General features: G+C 41.8%; 1 protein-coding gene across 2 annotated transcripts in view; it reads left to right on the top strand.

Annotated features, from left to right (window-relative positions):
* The first annotated feature begins 3991 nt into the window (after positions 1-3991).
* LOC109482760 (hypoxia-inducible factor 1-alpha-like) overlaps positions 3992-21600 on the top strand; it is a 21693-nt gene continuing 4084 nt past the window's right edge. Inside the window, exons 1-17 of one of the 2 annotated variants that reach the window (XM_019785593.1) lie at positions 3992-4195; positions 6215-6399; positions 7306-7367; positions 8388-8477; positions 8877-8961; positions 9119-9216; positions 10913-11112; positions 12149-12255; positions 12445-12592; positions 13058-13245; positions 13908-13991; positions 14780-15003; positions 15525-15818; positions 16988-17170; positions 18666-18856; positions 19195-19442; positions 20350-20441. In XM_019785593.1, coding sequence (XP_019641152.1) covers positions 4164-4195; positions 6215-6399; positions 7306-7367; positions 8388-8477; positions 8877-8961; positions 9119-9216; positions 10913-11112; positions 12149-12255; positions 12445-12592; positions 13058-13245; positions 13908-13991; positions 14780-15003; positions 15525-15818; positions 16988-17170; positions 18666-18856; positions 19195-19442; positions 20350-20441 — 2511 coding nt within the window. In that variant the 5' untranslated portion in view covers positions 3992-4163. The remainder of the gene's footprint in view (positions 4196-6214; positions 6400-7305; positions 7368-8387; positions 8478-8876; positions 8962-9118; positions 9217-10912; positions 11113-12148; positions 12256-12444; positions 12593-13057; positions 13246-13907; positions 13992-14779; positions 15004-15524; positions 15819-16987; positions 17171-18665; positions 18857-19194; positions 19443-20349; positions 20442-21600) is intronic. The other variant, XM_019785594.1, reaches the window with a different exon arrangement.

Genomic DNA, 21600 nt, shown 5'->3' with positions numbered 1-21600 from the left:
CCTTTATCTCTACTATAACTGCGAGAAGTTATCTAATGATACCTAGTTTTATTTTGTATATATCTTTTTATCATGTTTTGTTTTGACCTGTACTTAGCCCAGTGTGGCAAAAATGTGCAATAAAGGTCGTCATTCATTCATTCAATAACCGATACGCCTTACCGTTACGTGCCCCTAGTACATGTAAGCCCGTTTATACCCGCTGAAACTGTGCTATAGGGCATTGACCGGTCGCTCTTCCTCTTCCCCAATCGCGTGACATGCATGACAAGGTGAAATACATATATCATAATGACAGGGCGAGTTGTTTGGCGATTGCTCAAAGGCTATCGAATGAAATAAGCAACGATAGCCTTTGCAAAGCATGGAGATGACAGTAATTAAAATCGCGATCGAAATTGGATCCAATTGCAAGAATTGCACACAGCGTACGAAAATACTGAGAGCCGTTTGCATGCTAGCCTCTACCAGGCTTCGGGAGCCGGCTGGACATGCTGGAAAGAGTAGAAATTGGCCAAGTAGGGAGATAACATACCGGCAAACTGTACTCTCTAGCTTACCAACTCCCCTGGCATGTTATCTCTCTATTTGGCCAATTTCTACTCTTTCCAATTGCCTTCCGAAGCCTGGTAGAGGCTATTCACACGTCACAGCCGAAGAGGTCATTCCCATCTTGTAAATCTAAAAGCTGTCCTCCAGGACGTTGACCGGTTAAAACCAGTTTGCGCTAGCGGGCGCATCATGACATAATAGGTGTCGACCGATGTTGCAGTACCATTCGTACTCGATAGGTTTCGTGGACAACGTACCATATTTCCATTTCCCCTTGCAATTCAAGACAAATGGCTATCTATGGCTCTTTGCAACTGAATGAAATGTTATGTATCATATGCTACGTTATGGTTATACGTCCTTCACCCTTGTGGCTAGCGCTGTATTGCCATTTTTTTCATATCGGAAATATAAATCAATGGTGAAGCTTGTGCCTGCCAAGAATGCTCCCGGGGTTTAATATGCAAGATTAAAACGTGTTTGTTATTCGAAAGGGTGTCCTGCCAATCGATGTGAGGCTGTGCTAGGGTTTTGCGACATCCTTACATCTCTGGGCTAATCTCCAAGCAGATCATACGGTGGCGAGGCAGTATCCGTTGGCCAAATGAGTGTTTATGGACACTCCTCTGGCCAATGGATACTGCCTTGCCACCGTATGATCTGCTTGGAGATTACTAGTATCTCTGGGCTACACACTGTAGCTATGTACCATAACTATAATCTCCAAGCATATCCTTGAGTGGCAAAAAGGCGGTAACAAATTGGCCAGGGAGTATCCATTGGCCAGAGAGGGTCCATGAGCGACAAAAATAAAAAAGTAAATACCGGCCATATATTAAAAGCTAACGATCTTCCCCATCAACCTCTGCTTTGAGAGTACCATAGCTATCTGTCTATAGCTTTTATATGTCGTATCGTACAGGACTGAAACCTTATGTTAAAAAACTTGAGAGGCTGTAGGAGCTATAATATGTTTGGTAACCAGGATACGAAAAAATTAAAGGCGAATTTTCTAATCTCCCAGGACTTTCCAGCAGACATGGGTGACCAAAAGAATACATAACGAAGGTCCCCAGTCCCTAAAGTTTCAGCATGCAGCAGAGACTGCCCTTCAGCACGTTGACCCTCAACGTCACTCGGACGGATTAGCCAATCGCATGATAGATAGGTGAAATTATGTAAAAGGAAAGAAACCATCACCATTATTTGTTAGGGTTGAACAGCTGCCGTGGTTGTCAGCGCAGGACGCTTTTGACTTCAGACGACATACCTTGGGAGGTTAGTTCAACAGGTTTTTTGTCCAGGGTTTGATAATCAAACTATTTATTTTGCTTAGCACTATTTTGCATTTTTGCAATATCTAAGTTTTAAGAAAAATGTTTTTTTTTCCTAGTCTCAGCACCTCGAATCCTGTTGGGTGTTTCACTGAAATCATTTCTATTTGTCTTCATTGTTTTTACGTAATAGCCTGCTGTGAATAAAGGTTATTATTAATATTAATATTAATAACGTAACGCGTTTTGATGACTGCTGTGTGAACTGTTAGCCTCTACTAGACTTCGGGAGGCGGTTGAAAAGAGAAGAAATTGGCACATTTCGGGTGCGGCAAGCTCTACCTTCTAGCGGACCAACTCTCCTGACATGTTATTTCTCTATTTTCAATATTCTACTCTTTCCAGCCGCCTCCCGAAGCCTGGTAGAGGGTATGAAGTGCCCTTGGAGGAGCCTGCTGACAAGGCTACAGTCATAATGATATTGTTGGGTTCGCTCCAAAAGTCGCTATAAGCCTGGGTCAATTTTGTGTCCCAAAGATATATATCATATATATCATATGTATCATATAAGGCTACTAAGTGTCAGACGTTGACCGATAATGACCTAAAAAGCTCATTGGCCATACCTCTGGAAGTATATAACAACGTTAAGTATGATGATATTCATATAAAATGTAACGTTAGATCTGATACTGAAAAATCATAGGTAAGCAAGAGATGCAGCCTTGTCCATATCCTATTTAATTCTCGTTCTTCCCCCATCAATTGCAAACAGGTTTTGAGGTTTCCTTCTCTATCCTACTTGGTAAAACCCAGGCTCCTTGCTTTGCCTTGGTGAAACAGTCGCGAATCTTCTAGAAGATTCTATTTTATAGTGCTTTCGCGGTCAATATCATAGTATAAACCTCCTGCAACTGGTATGCTAGTTAATGTCTACAAAGAAGCTATATTTCTGTTATGGAGAGTAGATCTGAATACTACAATACATTATCATGCATGGTTAGTACTAGGGCTCAAAGAGAAGTGTTAGGAAATAGAATGTCTGCGAACGCGCTTTGACCGCAGGTGAACTTTCCTCACATGATTGCATTTAGTGACTCCATCCCTCTCTTGCACGGCCTGTTTTATCCACCATTTTCCATCTTATTTTCAGAACTAAATGTGGAGTAGAAAATTATGAAAATTTTTCCCGCCAATTCTGACAAGGTTACTGATCAACGACTGGAGGAAAACAAATATTCTTAAGGTTAGAAGTCAGCGTGACCCAAGATCTGCAGCATCGATCAACTGTGCTCAAGCACATTGACCTTCGCGGGCTGACGTCACTCGACCAATCGCGTGACAGGGGAAGTAGTTTCAAGATACCCGTGTGTCAAGCGTCAAGCTATTGCTCAATATTTTGGGCTCATGTCAATCCGGAAAAAAAGTCGGACCTTGCGCTACCATGTACTAGACTTAATTAACTTCCGTAGTTGTTGCTCACACTAGCCTGAAATCAGTCAGCTATACCAAGGACATTATACAGAGCCCTTGGCTATACGTTCTCTGTTTTGCACTGCGAGATAAAACTGCCAGCGGCAATTCATCATTGGCTGATGTACTAGTAATTGCTTTTAGTGGTGGAACTAGCTTTAGTGAGGGCAATGAGATAATTGTGAATAATAGACTCTTCATTTTCATTCCTTCTCATTTTCGTCTTGACCTTTGGAACGGATTTTGGCATTCTGCGACAAAAAGTGTTTTCCAATATTGTTTTTTTTTTTCAATTTACAGCATATACTTGCTCATTTTGCAGCTACTTTGTACCGTAAATTGTACGATTTACATTTTGGTCGAAAACTTTTTTTTTGTTGAAACGGACGTAAATTCATGCGCGCGTGGATGTCAAAAAGAAAAGCAAACTTTTTGCCTGAACTGTAACTTTAGAGGAAATGCTGAATGATAGGGTAGGCTGTCAGGAAACAAGGCAGCCAGAAATTTCCGCCCCATTGGGTATTTTTTATTTCTTTATTTTGCTTTTCTGTTCCTTTTTTAAAGGTTACACGTAGGTTTGTATACTTATTTTCTTTTAGAAAACCATTAAAAATCTCAAAGCCCCAAACATCTGACAGATTAGTCCCTGTGGCAAGGGCAGCCTTGAAACCGCTGCAACCTGCGTAGGCAGTGACGTCTCCTTCCGGATCCAGTTCTGTGCGGCTGCAGCCAGAGTTTTTAGTATCGTTCTTTCCGCTACAGGCCTGGTCTGTGTAACGTCCTCGGCAGTGTACTGAGACTACACAGACAGACCTGTTTCACCTGTGCGTTTTACAGAACCTACGGAACATCTTTCTGCGCGAAATGATGGCGACGCTGACGAGACCAAAGCGAAGGTAAGAGTTTTTTTTTTTCTTTCTTTATATTTTGCGCAGTTGCAGAAAATTATGTCCGCCATGTTTTTTTTTTTCACGTCTCGTCTGTATTTTGTTGACCCTAGACAATTGGCCTTCGACATCGCTGTCGCTACAGACTTTTTATAGCTCAGACACTTGTACAGTTGTAATATATTTACCGTGCAGTTACTTCAGACTAGTTACAGCGTTTAACACGTGCGATTTTTGTCTGTCGTTTGGCTCTTTTCTCACACAGAAAGAAGCAAAGTTATGGCGTAAAATGGAGGAGGGATGGGGGCGGGTCTGGCAAAAATTGGGTCACAAAGTCTGCCGAGAATAATTTTTTTTTTAGTCCAAAGGCTACCACGGATAAATTTTGGTTATTAACGATGAAATACAGCTATTGTTTGACCATTCATGTTTTTTTATTTTCTTCAACTTGTTCTAAAAATGATGCACAAATGAATTTTTGGTTGAGAACTTTTAAAGAGAAAGTGGCTTGTGGTCGACATGTAATTTTATCACCGTGTCATATGTCTTGTTTTGTTTTAATGGTTTGTTTAGACCCAGACAGGATTATAACACAAATTTCAGCAAAAACTAGATCTAGTAGATGGCAAGGTGCAGTTGTATTTTTACTGTGTCTGTATAATTCAACCTTATGTACTTTGCTTTAGGGTTTAGCTCAAATATTATGATGTGAGATATTCATCAACGTGTAGAAATCCCTGGTACAAAGTTAAATCTAAAAAAAAATTCTGGCAGTTTTTGTCTTTAATAACAAGATATTACCACCAGTTATAAAATGGAATGTTATCTTTTGAAACTTTGTACTTAGCACTTATTTTTCACTGGGGAAGTGTTTGAAAAGACCTTAGCTTAGATCCTAGCCTGATATCCAGTCTATCCTGGATTGGGCTGGATCTCATGAGGGCTATAAGATGAGCAGCCAGTCAGTTGTCTTGTCTTTTTGACAGATGCTCCATAATGTTGAGGCCTAAGGGGTTAAGAGACCACCATTCTATGTAACAGAATACAGTCTTCTGTTTTGGATTCTGATATTTTTAACACATTTCACCACCGTCAGTCTCACATTCTCTATAGTTCATCAGCATTTTGTAAGACCAATTAACCCTCGTCACACACAATGATACATGTCCTTGCCACCGAAAGTAGCACATTAGTATTGGCAACAACGTGTAGGACCAAATTCTCTCTAGACAGACTGTCAGACAGCCTTTTCTGCCCCACATATCTTGTGTCCAAAGGTCACATTGGGAAACTCTAGGCCTGACCCAGTTCTAGGGACAGTCTCTTAAGCTGTAATGCATCACAAGTCGCAGTTGGTACTGTAGGTCACTGGCCTAATTTAAGAGACCTAGCTTCAAAGTGGGACAGTTCTTTTTTCTTCAAGCTACAGAATATGGATGTGACAGGGTGTTTTTGGTGTGATACTGGAATATTTGCACTTTTTGGTGGTGGTATATATATTATAATATATTAATAGATCAATTTGTACTGTAACCAGTTGGTACTGTAGGTTGTTGGCCTAATTTAAGAGACCTAGGTTCAAAGTGGGACAATTATTTTTTCTTCAAGCTACAGAATATGGATGTGGCAGGTTGTTTTTGGTGTGATACTGGAATATTTGCACTTTTTGGTGGTGGTATTACATGATCAATAAGTCATTTATAGAAAGCTTGGCTACATATGTATGCCACCTAGAAATAACTTTGATGGCCTACGTGTCAAAAGTGTGTGCCCTGTCAAAAGTGTGGTGTGCTTTGAAGTTCATTTTGCCATATATGCAAAGATTGAATATAGTACACATGTCAGACTTAAACTGACACACCATAAGGTAGTGTAATGATATATCCAAAGGATCAAATAACAGGTTGAACTTGTGAATCAATCATTTTCAATCTAACAGTTAAACTTCTTTGAGTGATAATCCAAGGTTGTAATGTACTCCATGGGGAGAGAATTCACTCAAGATAACCGTCCACGTTACTTCGACAGGAACTCGGAGAAGCGCAAGGAGAAGTCTCGCGATGCCGCGCGAGTTCGGCGCTCAAAGGAGACGGAGATTTTCTACGACCTCGCCCACCAGCTGCCTTTGGCTCACAGCAAGAGTGCCCAGCTCGACAAGGCTTCAATCATGAGGCTAACCATCAGTTACCTGAAGACTAGGATGATCTTTGCAGGTAGGAACCTTTATCTTTAAAACTCTCTATCTGACAAAAACTGCGTAGTTATCTAGTCACATACCGAAGGCTATTGGAATCAATTTTTGACACGTCAGGGTCTTTCTGCTAACATGATAGCTTACTCCTTGAAGAAAATTTACCATGCTTTAGTTTTAAGGCTTCTACAGTATCAGAGTTTTTATTATTGTGGGAAAAATTTGAACAGTTGGGTTGCCTTCCAAAAAGGATGGCTACACGACTACAGGGGTGACACTGATTGCCAAGAAGAGTTGTATAATTCAGTGCTTTCCTAGAAAAAAGTGTCTTGTCATTTCCGTTGCTATTGTGCAAGCGACCTTGCCTATTGACGTGGAAGTGACAATATTTTAATAACAAGTGCGAAATTGCAGACAGTATATCTTGTAGTCAGGATGTGCTATACACTGTACTCCTCTTGGTTCAGGAAAAGCCTGGATTCCCCTTGACTCGGTAAATCCCCGTCTGAATTACTACTCAGAACTCAACAGGTCGTCTACCTGTGTTTGAGTATGTCAAACGGCAGGAAGTAATTGTAGGGTTGGGCTGTAAATCAGTTTGGTGCAGTTTCTTGGCCTTTTGCCCTTTAATCACAGTCACACCATATTTCTATCTGATAACTCAGCCTGAAAATAAACTTGGGTCCAATATCCATTGAAACAAGCTGTTTTGTTGTAAATCTTGTTGTGCGCAGACATTTGTTGAACTTCCTGAAAGATCTGAGACAGGAATTTTCTGGGCGTGTTTCAGACTGGTTCCGACAGGTATGTCTAGGTGCGTCACTGACCGCATATTGGTGTACCAGTAGAACCCATTCGCCCTGTCACACAAAGTAAGTACTCTCTTGCACGTCAATGACCTTGACACCTACGGTCCTTTCTCTTCCAGACGCGGGGGTCATCAAGGTGGAGTCGTCCACGGACCAACAAATGAGCGAGCAGTACTTGAAGGTGCGTACGTGTGGGGATAGGATATCGTGTTACCGCGTCTCGTGATCGCACCGTGCAGCGCGCATGCCCAGTCCCCCAGAGGGCAAAGCAATTTGGTCCACCTCATTGTCTTGGCCTAGTTGTGAAGCTCGTAAATCAAGTGTCCTGTCCGTTGTCTTGTTACCGCAGAGTTTACAATGGGTCAGTTTCCCCTGGGATTCCTATCCGTGCGTCATATGACGTTGTTTTCATAGCAAGGGGCAGTGACCATGACCTTGTTAGTAGCTTACCTGACAGCGTATGTGACGTTTTACTCAGATCCGTGGAGAAGAATAAATATTTTTCTTCAATCGACTGTTTATTTAGTGATTTCATCCTTATCTTCCTTGTAGATGCCAAGTGCGTAGTTAGTGTTTTGAATGGGGAAGGCTTTGTGTACTTGTCACAATGCATTCCTCTTTTGAAGTCGGTATAGGTGAATGTGTTATCAAAACAACTATTGCGGTCGTTGACCTTCAAGTGCCTGTTGCGGTATTTATCCTTTAGCAAGATGAATGCTGACATGGCTTATTACGCATGGATGAGTCTAATGCCCAAAGTGATTGCAAAGTCCATGTTTTTGGAAGCATTTGCACGTAGAGCTGTGTACCTAATACCTGTGAAAATATTTTGGTACAGGTATGGACCTGAACATCTGGTGTACCTGTACTTGAACGAAATGAAACACTAGTAGACACCGTTTTTTTACCCTAGAAATAGCTAAGGTAAACTGCATCTTAAAAGATGAAAATTTTGACAATTGGAAATCAGGTGTAAATATCAGGTGTAAATATTCTTGTTTATGATTTAAAAAAATATGTAACCCTCGTAGCATACAAAGACAATAATTTACCTCTAAAAAAACACAGATGATTGGCCAAACATATGCGGACCTGTACCTTAACCCATGTACCTGTACCTAACATTTGTTTAGGTACACAGTGTTAGGAACACACTACATATTATGATGACTTTGACTTTCTCTTTGTGTATTGTATCCAGGCGATGGATGGATTTGTGTTGAGCCTGTCTGACGAGGGTGACATCATGTACCTGTCAGAGAACGTCTGCAAATACCTGGGACTGACACAGGTCAGATCAATGCTTCTTTTGTTGTTGATTATATGGTAATTAAGTTTACGAAGATTTTGATTACGTTTACCTTCGCAGCAGGAAAACATATTTTTTGCTCTGTTTCTTCCTCTCCAAACACATCAGGTCAATGACCTGGACCACAAGGCTGCCACCAAGGTAACTGGTGCTGTAGCAGACGGTTGGATTACATTATGTAGCAAGTGGCTTGACAGTTGGATGAGCTGGCCACCATATATTTGCATTGTATAAATGTGTTTTAAGTAAGATATTATGAACAGAGCATGTAGTAGTTTGTTGGGCTAGACCATGTGAAGGTAAACAACATGCATTGATTTTCTTTGCAAATTTTACACTTCTACTCTATTATTGATAGGGAGATTTGTATTTTCCTTCCAGTTGGAGCTGACTGGGCACAGTATCTATGACTTCACCCACCCTTGTGACCACGAAGAGATCAGGGATGTCCTGTGTACAAAAAATGGTGAGTTTTTTCTTCTTGTATGTTGGTTGAGTTGATATTGTGTTATATTATATTTCTTGCCTTGAGAGTATTTTTTTTGTCTTATATTGGGTTGTCTATGGCAAATATACACATTTAAGTTGATATTGACAAGTATTTCCATCATTTTTTTCTGTAGGGTACACTAAAAACAAGGCCTGTTCCTTCTTCATGCGGATGAAATGCACACTAACCAGCAAGGGTAGGAACGTCAACCTCAAGTCAGCTACCTACAAAGTGAGTAAAATCCACTGCTATTAAAATGTCAGACAAAAATGGTGTGTTTTGCAACTTGTCAGGGTTAGAAACACTGTTTTCCTGTATACATGTACATGCACTGGTGTAGGTAACATTGACAATGTTTCAGAATGGTATTTTATTCCTTGAAAGAGTGAATGAAAGGAAAGGAAGAGCCCAACTGCCTACCATTAAAAGAGTGCAAAGGATAATGTCCTAAAATATCGTGCTTAATGAAAACCTAACTCCCAGTTGATTCAGCGCATGGCTCAGCATAAGACTGAAGTCCTCTTATATTGTCAAACATTAGTCTTGCTGTGGATACAAGCCATGCATATTATAACGTACGTCAAGGAAGGAGGCACGCATTTAATCAAATCCCTTTCGTTATCGTTTGATCGTGTCGTGCCTATGATACTAGATTGAGAGGCTTATAGATTAGATGGTGTCCTAGTTAACGTACACCACGCACCAAAAAAGACAACATATAGCTAGTGGCATCTGTGGATGATGTCCGTGCATTTAATCAAATCCCATTTGGTATCGTTTGATCACATCGTGATCGAGGGCTTACATATTAGATGGTGTCCTAGTTAACGTACACCATGTACCAACAAAGTTAACATAGCTAGTGGCATCAGTGGTTGATGTATGCCTTTGAATTAAGAAAATTACTGGTTGAAACCTCATATTGCCTGTTACCTGACGGATCAAAAAGCCATTACTGGATGAAATGAGCCAGCCCCTAAGTAGATTTGGCTGCGGGGTTAATATGTGGAAGGCTTTGATGGTTTAATGGCATCTGCGTCATACAGACATGGTTGTTGCTATGGCTTAGGGCTTCTGGTTATTATCATGAAAGTTCATCTGTGTTGGTAGTTACATGTTTGAAGTTAAAGCTTTTGATCCAACACAAATGTTAGTGTTGGATCAAAAGTTTTAACTTTAAACTTCTACTTAAATTTTTGTAGGTCTTTGTACTGGTTATGGCTTTAATTCTCAGGTACTTAACTACCAATCTTAATTTTCAGTCTGTACTGAAATGGCTGGAAGATACACATACTAGGAACTGTTAAAAATCATCTGTCCAGAAATACATGGATCTCAAAGTACAAACAAATGTACGACATTGAAAGGTTGAAAATGAAAGAAAATAACATCATTTAATTTATGATGTGGATTGTACAGATTTTTAAAGGCATCCAATGAAATTTAAGGGCGAGAAAACAAAGAAAAATCTGGATGAGGATATTTGTCTGCCATTTCTTAGCACATTTTCGTCATCATTTCACACTTGAAGCCTTTGAAATAGCCCAGAGACATGTTACGTGAGGAGTCCCTTTATTTCTTGTACCACCAATAAATTGCTAGAACCAGCCTACAGTACCAAAAAAAATACATAACCGATTTTCATCAACATTTTTACATATCAGTATCCTATATGGGATAGGATTGATTCAACTTACTATATTAAAAGAATGACCAGAAAACTGACTTTGAAAATCCAGTTTTACTGACCTAAAATTTGGATGCTTTAGATGCTCTTAAAACAGAGGCATTAGTCTATGTCTGACTATATACATAGATATACATAGTTAAGCACACTGGTTGAAAGCTCTAGGTTAGAACTTCTTCATGTTGGATCTAATGTTTTTGACTTTAAGCAAGTATTAACTGTTGTTATTCCCTTCCCCAGGTCATCCACTGCCAGGGCTACCTCAGGTCTTATAACAACAGCCAGCTGAACTCCTTGGGGTGCAAGGAGCCGCCCCTGCTGTGCCTTGTGGCCATCGGAGAGCCCATCCCCCACCCCTCCAACATCGAGTTCCCGCTGGACTGCAAAACCTTCCTCAGCAGACACAGCATGGACATGAAGTTCACCTACTGCGACGAAAGGTAGGGAATCACATCATTGGTTAGAAGTACCCATTTGCAGACATTTTAAAAATTTGAGGAGAAAAATTAAGCAACCTGTAATTTTGCAGACTGAAAAATCAGGCTTGGTCTTTAAGAGCTTTTGTGTTTACTACTGACTCTATAATATACAAGTAATTTTGCATGTATTTTTCAAATCTCATGTAAAATGTTTGCCAACATGCAATTTTGTATATGCCATAGGTTTAGATCCAGACTTTTAGTGTGTATTTGCAGAAAACTGAAAAAAAGTATTAACCATATTGCAATGTGTCTTAAAGTCATCCAATGCAATTTCACTGGCAACAAAACAAGAAACATTCTGGATGAGGAAATCTGTCTCATATTGACATTTACTGCCATTTCTTAGCACCTTTTCGTTGTGAAATTGCTTCAAGTGCTTTCAATACAGTAGGGTGTGGCCACAATTATCCTCAGTACATTGCTTGCACTGATAATTTGTTCACAATTTAGATTTTGGGAGAATGCATTTTGTCATAACGATCGACAGGAATCTATTTGATAAGAAAAGCCAATAGCTCGTTGCAAGAAGAAACGCAGCTACTTTTGAGCTCGGAAAGTGTAAAGATCTACATGCTTTTTAGAAATGTTGGGAGTGATCCTTGCAGTAAATCATTGCCCTTGCTGTCATGGCGATGTGAACCCTGGTAGTTGTGGGTGTTATCCGGACTTCCTGTGGTGTTCTGAACAGGACTTATACAACCTACGTGTACTTTTGCACACACATGTACCATTCTTGGAAGGCTTAAGTGAAAGGATAAAGATTAGGGTAGATGACCTGTCATAGTTCAACGTCTTTTTGTCAACATTTGGAAACTATCCAACTAGATGTTTTGCAGAAATACATGTAATCTTAAAAGGGGGCATCTGAAAGGACACCCTCCTAGCACTGTTGTCGCAAGATTGGTGATCTATCCGGCATGTCCTTGAAGAGAAGATTGTTGTACAAAATTGTGTGATTCCTTTCCAACCTGTCCTTGTTGTTTTTTCCTGACAGAATCACAGAGCTGCTGGGGCACGATCCAGCCGACTTGTTGGGGAAGGGGGTGTACGACTACTGCCACGCGTTGGACGCGGAACGCTTGGAGAGAAAGCACAGATGCTGTGAGTTTTTACCACATGTTTCTGCCATATGTTTCAACATTATTCTCCCAGACAATTGCTGTTTTGTATATAAACTTTGTAGTTCTAATCTGAGTTGCCAAGTTTTCTCTTGAACAGTTTGAGTTCGGGTACACATTTGCTGGTCTGCAAAGCCTTTATCTAGATCTGTCCCATTCTTTGTGTTGACAGTGTACCAGAAGGGGCAGGTGACGACCGGTCCGTACCGGTTGCTGGCCCGACAAAGCGGCTACGCGTGGGTGGAGACCCAGGCTACCATCATCTACAACAACAGGACTGAGAAGCCACAGTGCATCGTGTGTGTCAACTATGTTATCAGGTGAGTGTCTTACATCTTCAAGAAGCCCTAAACCCCGTTTTCCAGTCTTCTTTCCAGTCAGTTTTCAATCAAATACTGGATGCTACTACACGGCTTGAAATACCACCTGCATATGCGGATTAGTGCAGGTAAAATTGGATCTGTGCAGGTGTTTCTGATGTTTACCTGCACCTAACCTGCAACTGTCAACATACTGGGTTTATGTACAAATGTTAGGCGTATGTAAATTTTCATTAACTGTTTTAGCTGTCACTGTTTTGGCGGTTTCTAAACAGTTGATCCATACTTCCTAAATTCTGACTGATGAAGGTAAAATTTGTCTGGTGCAGGTAATTTTCAATGTTAACCTGCACCAGTGCAGGTATGCCAAGCCTTGTACCACTACTTATGTTTGTAGTTTTGAAGACCAATAGCTGTTTTCTCCACAAAGACCAATTTTTTCCTTTATTGTTCGTTTTCCCCCAGTGACGTTGAAGAAGAGGGGAGTGTGTTGTCGAGCGAGCAGGCCAGCCAGAAGACATTCCCCAAGGTGGAGAAGATCGAGGAAGACGTCACGCCCAGCAACCTCCCCAGCTTCGCCACCGAGGCCGCCGAGATCTTCAGCAAGAAAACTCCTGACATGGAGCCGGGATTCTTCTGGGACGGCGAGCAAGGTGAGCTATCCTGTTCACGTGTACTCCACACACGCACGCACTCAGATTATGTGCCTATATCCAGGTCAATGATATGCTGTTCTTTAGAACCTAATTAGAACGCTCTCATACAGACACGAGTTGTGCAGATAGGGCCTCTTGAATATTAAGGACGATAAGCTTACCTAACGTGCTTGTCATGAATCTAGGGCAGCAAATAGAGTTAATTCGTGGAAGAAGGTACTGAATTAAGGGCGTATCCATAAATTTACTTCTGGCATCGTCAGCAATTCTAGATAGATATTGAGAGAGGAATATGTATTGTTTCTTGCTATTTTATATGTCGTGCAAATGCTTTAAATTTTAAAACTCCCTTACAGTGTACATCCAGAACCTCACATCAGTTCATAAATGAATAAGTAGTTAATATATGGTGTTTTTGTTTTTAAATGCCGTGAAAATAAACTAAACACGAGAAGATTTTTTGCTTAAATGTCCTGACAGATATGTCAGAATATATACTATTCTGTTCTATTACTTTTTTTTTACAACCTGTTCCATGTTACAGCACTTGAAACATAAAAAACAAGTTGTATACTAAATTTGGAGACAAGAAGAGCTGAAATGTAGTTATGCCTGGTTCCTCCCCATAAACAATGTGTATCGCCATGCTATGTCCACAGCTCTGCGGGACAGTCCGGAGGATCTGACACGAGTGGCGCCGGCAGCGGGAGACGCCATGATCCCGCTAGGCTTCCCGTCACCAGGTAGCTACCAGAGTAAAAAAACAAGAAAAAACGGTCACCAACCGTGTCCTTCATACTGCCTTGTCACTTTCCCTTGCAGTTATATTTTAAAACAAAAACTGCCGTCACGCTAGACGTTCCAAATTGCAAGTATCGCATGTAAGCAAAACAGCCACGTGATTCAATTCAATTTCATTGTAAAATCAGAAACTGGCAGAATTGTGTTGATTTTTACAAAGATTATTACAACAATAATTCCAGAAATGGCACCAAATTGTGGCTAGCCTTAATATGATTGATGTAAAGCTTCATGCTTATGCTGATTGAAAGCTGCCAAGAGATTTAAGAAGTAATCGTACAGTTTATACCTTAAATGCTGTTTCTTTAGTTGTTGTTGTTGTCCTTATGTTGTGTTACATAATGTTCTTAAAAGCAGTCCATACTGACATCTGTACGACCATTGAGAAAAAGCAAATTTGGTTCTGTTGAGATTTAAGAGAAAAAATTCCACTGTCTAGTAAGAAAAGTTGTGATGGTGGTATGGAGGATGGTAATCTGACACCAGACGACAATGATGGTAGCTACGGATGGGAAGGACCCGTCCAATGCCGGCACGGATGGAGATCATCACAAGTGTCAGACCATCATTTGAGGTTCTGGAAAACAAACCATATTAAGACATTGAAGAATAAGGGCTTGGTTTTGTAGGTAACAAAGGTGTATTCTAGTGAGAGGGATAATCTATAGGACTTCTCTCTGTGTCCGTTGTGGACCAGAGAAGTCAAAGTCTGCGGTCTGTGCCTCTGCAGATGTGCTGTTCGGCTCCTCCAGCCTCCCCGACAGCTTTGAGAAGACTTCTCTGGACCCTGGCTTCGGACAGGAAGACCTCTTCGGCGGCCAGCAGTCTTCGCCCCAGTACTGCAACCCCTTCGGTTCCTCGGACAACAAAGACACCTTCAGTCTCCTGCGGGACCCCAAACCCCTCCTGTCCCCCTTCAGCTCTTCAGACAGCAGTACCCCGCCGGTGTTAACGGTGAGTACTGCACAGCACGTCGGTAGAATGTACTGCACCTGTGCAAAACCTGTAATGTATTGTGTGCATAGGACCTCGGCAGAACATATCGTTTCAGGTTGTATTTGTGCATTCAAATGTTGTGTTGGAAAAGATGTCTTCTACAAAGGGCAAAATTCTGATGCTATGTTGGCCAAAAATCCAAGAAAAACAATGCAAAATCTTGGCTTTTACAGGCACAGTACATTCTGCATGCCAACATGCTGCACCTCACCAGTATATTATATTCGCCTTCTTTGATTCAATCTGTGAATTTTAGCTACTCGAAAGACATGTTTTAAAGACCATATTACTAGCTGAAAAAGGAACGTTTTCAAAAGCTTTATTCCAGCCTTGTATCTAACACCGTAGAAGAGAAATTACATGTAATTTGCCCAAAGAAAAAATTTCTGAAACAGCAAAGTTTGTAACACTGAAATCTGCTAGACTAAGGAAAAAGCGAAGAAGTGAAAATAACAATCTTTTATCCTACGAACCAACAGCCACTGAGTGACGAGACGGACACAGAAGGGCAGCCTATTCCCACCGGGGACATGGACTTCGTGGACCAGCTCATGGGTCTACGGACGACGAGTGACAGTAACCTGACAGGGATGGGGCAGCAGAAGGACCAGGGAGCGAACCCAGCCACCAACAAGCAGCGGCAGGAGAGTACCCTGGGAATGAGAACCAGCAGCACCCCTGACCTGACAGCCATCAACCCCAGCTTGGCATTGGACACAGGGCAACGTACTCAGGGCAACGTACGTTCAAGGGCGGCCTGTAAACTGAATGAGGTGAGTAGTGGCTGTCCTTTTTCACTGTTGCCTTCTTACACCCAATCCCTGGACCTAATCCTCTGACTTGTTGTTTATTTCTCTTCATTCTCGAGCAAAATTCAACCAAAGTACAGCTGTCATCAACTTTGCAAGAGTTGGGCAACCATCCAATGTAATTGTGTTGTTTTTATCCAGCATTACGGAGACAATTTTCTGTTCTTAGGCAGATTTTTACGAGGGAAAATAAATTTTCAGCAACCCAATTTTCTGCTCAAGCTTTAATTCTTGCTGTCTGATCAGACAATGTGCCATTGAAAATAACGAAAAAAAATCAACAGCCAAATACAGACTGTCCTTGTTTGGGAGGCTGTGTTTCAGACGTGCCGCTATGTGTTATGGCTGTATGGAATGTGACAACAGAAATGGAGCCCTGTTTTTGGCTGTAAGCTCCTATTACTTCCAGACCAGTGATAGCTTTGTGGCCGTGTGGTTGCCTGCAGTTATGACGCACATGGCCTTGGTCAGAAAATGTCATCGATGACGTTGGGTAGTGAATTGTTGACAACATGTTTATGGAAGAAGGATGTAAACGTCTTAATGCTTAACACGTTAGGTCACCTTGTGGGTCCGTCAGTCCATATATCATTGAAAATTAGGTCACCACCAAAACTGTTTGTCCAATAATTCATTTGGTCACTGGCGAAAAATGGCTGCAACCCTCCATTGGAAAGTCTTTGTTTAAAGTTTGTGACATTGTTTGACACTTAACGTCTTTGACTAATTTAGTTCATTGACGGACAAGGCAAGTCTCTGGCACCATTGGACACAGATCGAGGGACAAAATACTTTTTCTGCTAACATTGAAAATTACTTGCACCAGACAAATTTTACCTGCACCATTCAGAAATTAGGAAGTATGAATCATACTAAAAACTGTTCACAAATCATTTCATATTCACTTTTCACTTCATATCGGTACAAATGATGAAAATACACAATACACATAATAAACTTAGTATATGGATCAGTACAGGTAGATATCAGAAATGCCTGCACAGTTCCAATTTTACCTGCACTAACCTGCATATGCAGGTGGTATTTTGAGCCCAGGAGATGTATAAAGAAGGAGTAGAAACATAATGATTGTGTATTAGGCATTAAATAGCTGTGGCATTTTTTGTTGGTAGCGACCACTGTCAGCAGAAGAACTGAGTTATCGAGCTCCGTACATCCCGGCCTACGAGGTGCCGTTGGTTCCTCCCGACAACAGCGTTCTGGCATCCCTTCTCGAGACCGACAGGCGGCGGTCGTTTGCACCGAACAGATCGTACAACAACAACAACCCTTACGCCAACATGACGCCAAGAAAGGTAGCCACAAAAAGAAAGGCACATCAATGTGCTACATAGAAGCTTTAACTCATATCTGTTTGATGGATCCTCTGCTTCCTAATGTACGGGTAGTGGCCTGCTGTCTCACCTATGTGCTTGCCTTGTCCAAGTGCTTTGTAAGCTGTTGTCATTAATTGCCTGTAAATTTCACATGTGGTAACAAAGGCTTTTTCATGGAAAGGGACATTTCTGATGCTGCCGCCTTTTGGCTAGCTATCCCATGTGCTTGCTTGTCTCTTAGGTGTTGTTGGTGTTATTGGGTGTCTCACTGATGGTTCGTTCTTGTCTATTAAGTCCTTCCCTTCCAAGAGCATGCTAGTATTGCTACCGAGAGAAAGCTGATGAGTGTGTATACATTTGATTTGTGAGTCTGTTAAAGGTGGAAGCCCTCGGGAGGTTTGCACCCAAGTCATGCGGGGCCATGCCTCCCCACTTTTGTTGTTTTTACCCTCCTGTGTGTCGGAGTGACACACAAATGTGAACCCTTGGCTCCGTGCCAAGCTCCCCTGGACGGTACCAGACTCAAGTCGCTTTACCCTCTCTCAGTCTGTCTCGTTGGCTGCAGTACTGTATGTGCCTGTGGCGTTTTTCGTCTGCAAACCTCAAAGTGATGTCCGGGTCTATGTGTTTGTGACACACACTGCTTCTGTGAAACAAAAACAGTCTTCATAAGCTACGTGTTTATGCATTTGACTGTCAATAAACTGCAAACACTGCACTGTATTTTTAAAACTTTTTCTGTACATGTGAGTTGGATGTCAAATGGTCTCTTACAGAAGTGTGCTATGAAATTCCTCTATTGCTACAGTGGTCTCCAAAAGTGTCAATGGTGTTTTTGCGAAATATGTTAAGGCTGCCACTGCCCTATCTTTGCCCCATGGTTCCATTGGGCACATGGCCAAAGGTCAGAAAAGCAGCTCTCCCAACAAGCACATTCCAAACAGTCTGGGCTCCCTCAAAAAGTTGAAGGTCACAACAGAAATGAAGAAATGTTCACTCTAATATTTAGGACCCCGAAAAGGTTCACCAGGTCAAAAGCCTGGAATTTTTGAAGTCAAAAATTTGAAATACCTTTTCTTGGGTAAATAAACTAACTGCAAATGGCACAAAGCTTGTATAGGGCAGCAAGATAAACAGTGACAGTACTCTCAAGTTCTGTTTGAAAGTCCACAGCGATTATGGACTTCTTAGGATGAAGCAAAATTGCAATGAAGTTGAACTTCTGTCACTTTGACATTGGGCAGAGATTCAACGCACAGCTAATGCAGCCAGTTGGAATGCTTTAGTTTGACTGCAACAGCAACTGTGTATGACAACAATTGTTTGGTCCTGGCAGCATCCATTATTTTTGAGCCAACATCACAAACTCTATCAGAGTCAGATTTCTTTCTAACAGCTTGTACTGTCGGCATAAGAGAAGTTGAAGGCTGTTTCTAAATATGTTCTTGCTATCCGATCCTCTTGTCACACGCAGACTCAACATGCGGCCCCGAGTAAAAACAGCTGCTCTGCTGCGGGGGACCTCCCGTTTGCGGCGTACGCCTCCCCGTCTCCGCAGATGGTGACCATGAACGGTAAACACCTCCGCGTGGCAAAGGTCTCCCCGATGAGCCAGCCAATACAAACAGACCGCGCGGCCAAGATCACAGCCCAGCAGCTTAACAGGTATTGCGTCATACTTTTTTCTTTGCCATTCTTGCAATTTTCTTGGAAATTTTGAGAGTCATAACATGATTATGCTTATCGTTAGAACATACTGCACCCGTGCATACTATCCAGATTTTTCAAGGTTTTCGTTGGATGATTGGTCGACGTTTCATCAGAATTTTACCTGTTTCAGTTGAATACTATAGACAGAATGTCATCCTTAAATATGAGAATACAACCTTAAAAGAGACGTTCTACAAAAGTGCTATGCACAGCACATTATGGGTGTTGCACAAACATAGTACATTCTTACAACATGCTGTTATGGCTATTCTTACACCTCTGCTATCTTACAGAAACATATCAGGCAACACTTTACCAGAAGCCAGAGGCATCACACACACACCAGGCAAGTACGGCCCCATCGGAAAGCTAACTTTTGCCCTGAGCAGTAAGAGAAAGAAACTGGAAGAGGACGACATCAAAGCGGCGGCTCCGGAGAAGAAACTACCACAGCCAGACAGAGGAGAGAAGACGGATGGGTTCAACACTCAGCCTCAAGTTAAAAAGGCACGACTCAAGGCACCTAACCCACTTGCCACAGGTAAGACTACATGTATGTTCACTATGAAACAACAACTCTCACAGATCATATCCAGGGCTCGAAATACACAGACAAAACTTGCAATGATTTTCAGGTGATTTTCAACATTTGCAGGTAAAATATGTTCTGATACTACTTAGTTTGAGAGCTTTGTCTTTGCAACTATGTATGATTTTGCATGCAAAATTTGAGCCCTGATGTCTATGCATGTTTTTTTAGAATTGCTGGTTGCTGAATCTGTACAATGTTGTAGAGGACTATACTGCATGGTACAGTCATTTTGTCCAGAAATTAGGACCAAAGACACAGCTGCAAATTGGGCCATATTGATATGAATGAAACTTATCTACTTAAGAGCTACAAATGTAAACTCATCTACTTCAGGGCTACTCCATAGAATCCTTCTATCATCTCATTTTGATCGTACACCTCTTCAGTGGAATTGAATTCCACTTTTGATGTTACACAAGTGAAGTGAAACCTGCTCTTAGACAAATTGAGCCCGCTCTCTTGATGTCACCGCTTTCCAAGAAGAAACATCATAGCACGCTAATGACACTATCAATTGATGTGTATCCTTCTCATGTCAGAAACTTTGAACAGCTGCCTAAAGTTTTTTTTATTCCAAGATATAATCACAAGACGTGGTAACGGCACACTCAAGTTTTTTCAACTTATATTAATGCCGCCACCAACATAGGGGACAATACAATACTCATTTTCACCTGAGCGAAGTGAGGAAAGTTGTGTTAAGTGCCTTTCCCATGGGCACAATTTGGCATGTTAGGACTCGAACCCAGGACCTCTTGGTTCCGAGTCGAGCACCCTGCCGCTACGCCACACGACCGCACATAGCTGCCAAAGTTGTACCCACCTGTTGATCGAGGGTACTCTGTATCTGTTACAGGCAGTAAGAGTATCCTGATGAGCCTTCTCTCACCGAGCGATGACATCGGGCAAACCTGTAGCTACAGAGGTCCTGACCCAGACAAAGTACAGGTAGGAAAATCCATTTTGTATAGTATCGGTAAAAACTGAGTAATAGTTGTTGGATTGGCTTGTCTTGTCTTCTGTCTGTTTGTTTGTTTTTTCAGAAAAAAAATCCGAACTGCAGCTCTATAAATAACATGCCCTAAAGTACCTGCACTGTACAGTACAGATCTCGGGATAAGCATCAAGTCCCGCGGGAGATCCCGCGGGAGTTTGCGGGATATCACGCGGGAGTTTGCGGGATCTTCCGCGGGAGTTTGCGGGATCTCCTGCGGGAGTTTGCGGGATCTCCTGCGGGATTTATCGGGATATCCCGCGGTACGAAATCCTCTCCCGCAACCCCGATCTTCGGTGTGAGACCTTAGGTTTCCGAAGGGCCGGCGCCGCTGTTACTTGAAGTTGAACCGCGTTGACTACAGATTTTTAGTAATTTTACGCAGACGATGCGTCCATGTTTTAGTATGTTTTCAATGCATGCAAATAACAGTAGAGCAAATAGTATTTTTAACCAAACATTTCTTTTTTTTTTTAATATCGGAAATCTGGTGGCTTAATAAGGTACAGAACGATAACAAAGTAATACAACCTTCTTGAACAAGTTTTGTGTCCGGCCTTGCGACGTGGACGGCTTTATTTGATGTCACCGGTGCACCCGACCTGCGCTATTTCAGATATAATTTTTTAAAAAAATCTAACGCATCGACGTGCCAAATCGCCACTCGAGTTCTTTATTTTCTCCTAGATAGGGGAGGTTGACGTATGGAGTTACGGAAGAGAGATTAAACATTGTGTAAAACAAGGGGGCGAAGCATAATTCAAGAGTTCTTTACGCCTCAAACTTTGATACATTTCGTGCGCCACGCAGTGTTCAGGGCCTGCATGGGGGTTACTGATTACGAATTACGCAAAATTTTCGCTATAAAGTTAAGTTTCATAGCTGATTATGACTTTTACGCTTTGCGGCTAATGTACTGATTACGAATTACGTTGATTTTTGGAAGGTTGCCTTCGGTTTACGAAGACAATGATAAAAAAACGACCTGATTACGCCTTACGAAAAAGGGCATGCAGACCCCCAGTGTTGGGCCGGGCGTTCCCACGCCGCGTCGCCATAGAAACCGCACGTCGCCAGCAGCGGCAGCGGCGCTGGCAGACTCCCCGGCGCCGA

Source organism: Branchiostoma belcheri, unplaced genomic scaffold (assembly GCF_001625305.1).
Source record: "Branchiostoma belcheri isolate BF01 breed outbred unplaced genomic scaffold, Haploidv18h27 scaffold60, whole genome shotgun sequence".
Lineage (NCBI taxonomy): Eukaryota > Metazoa > Chordata > Leptocardii > Amphioxiformes > Branchiostomatidae > Branchiostoma > Branchiostoma belcheri.
This window is presented reverse-complemented; position numbering and strand designations above follow the sequence as displayed.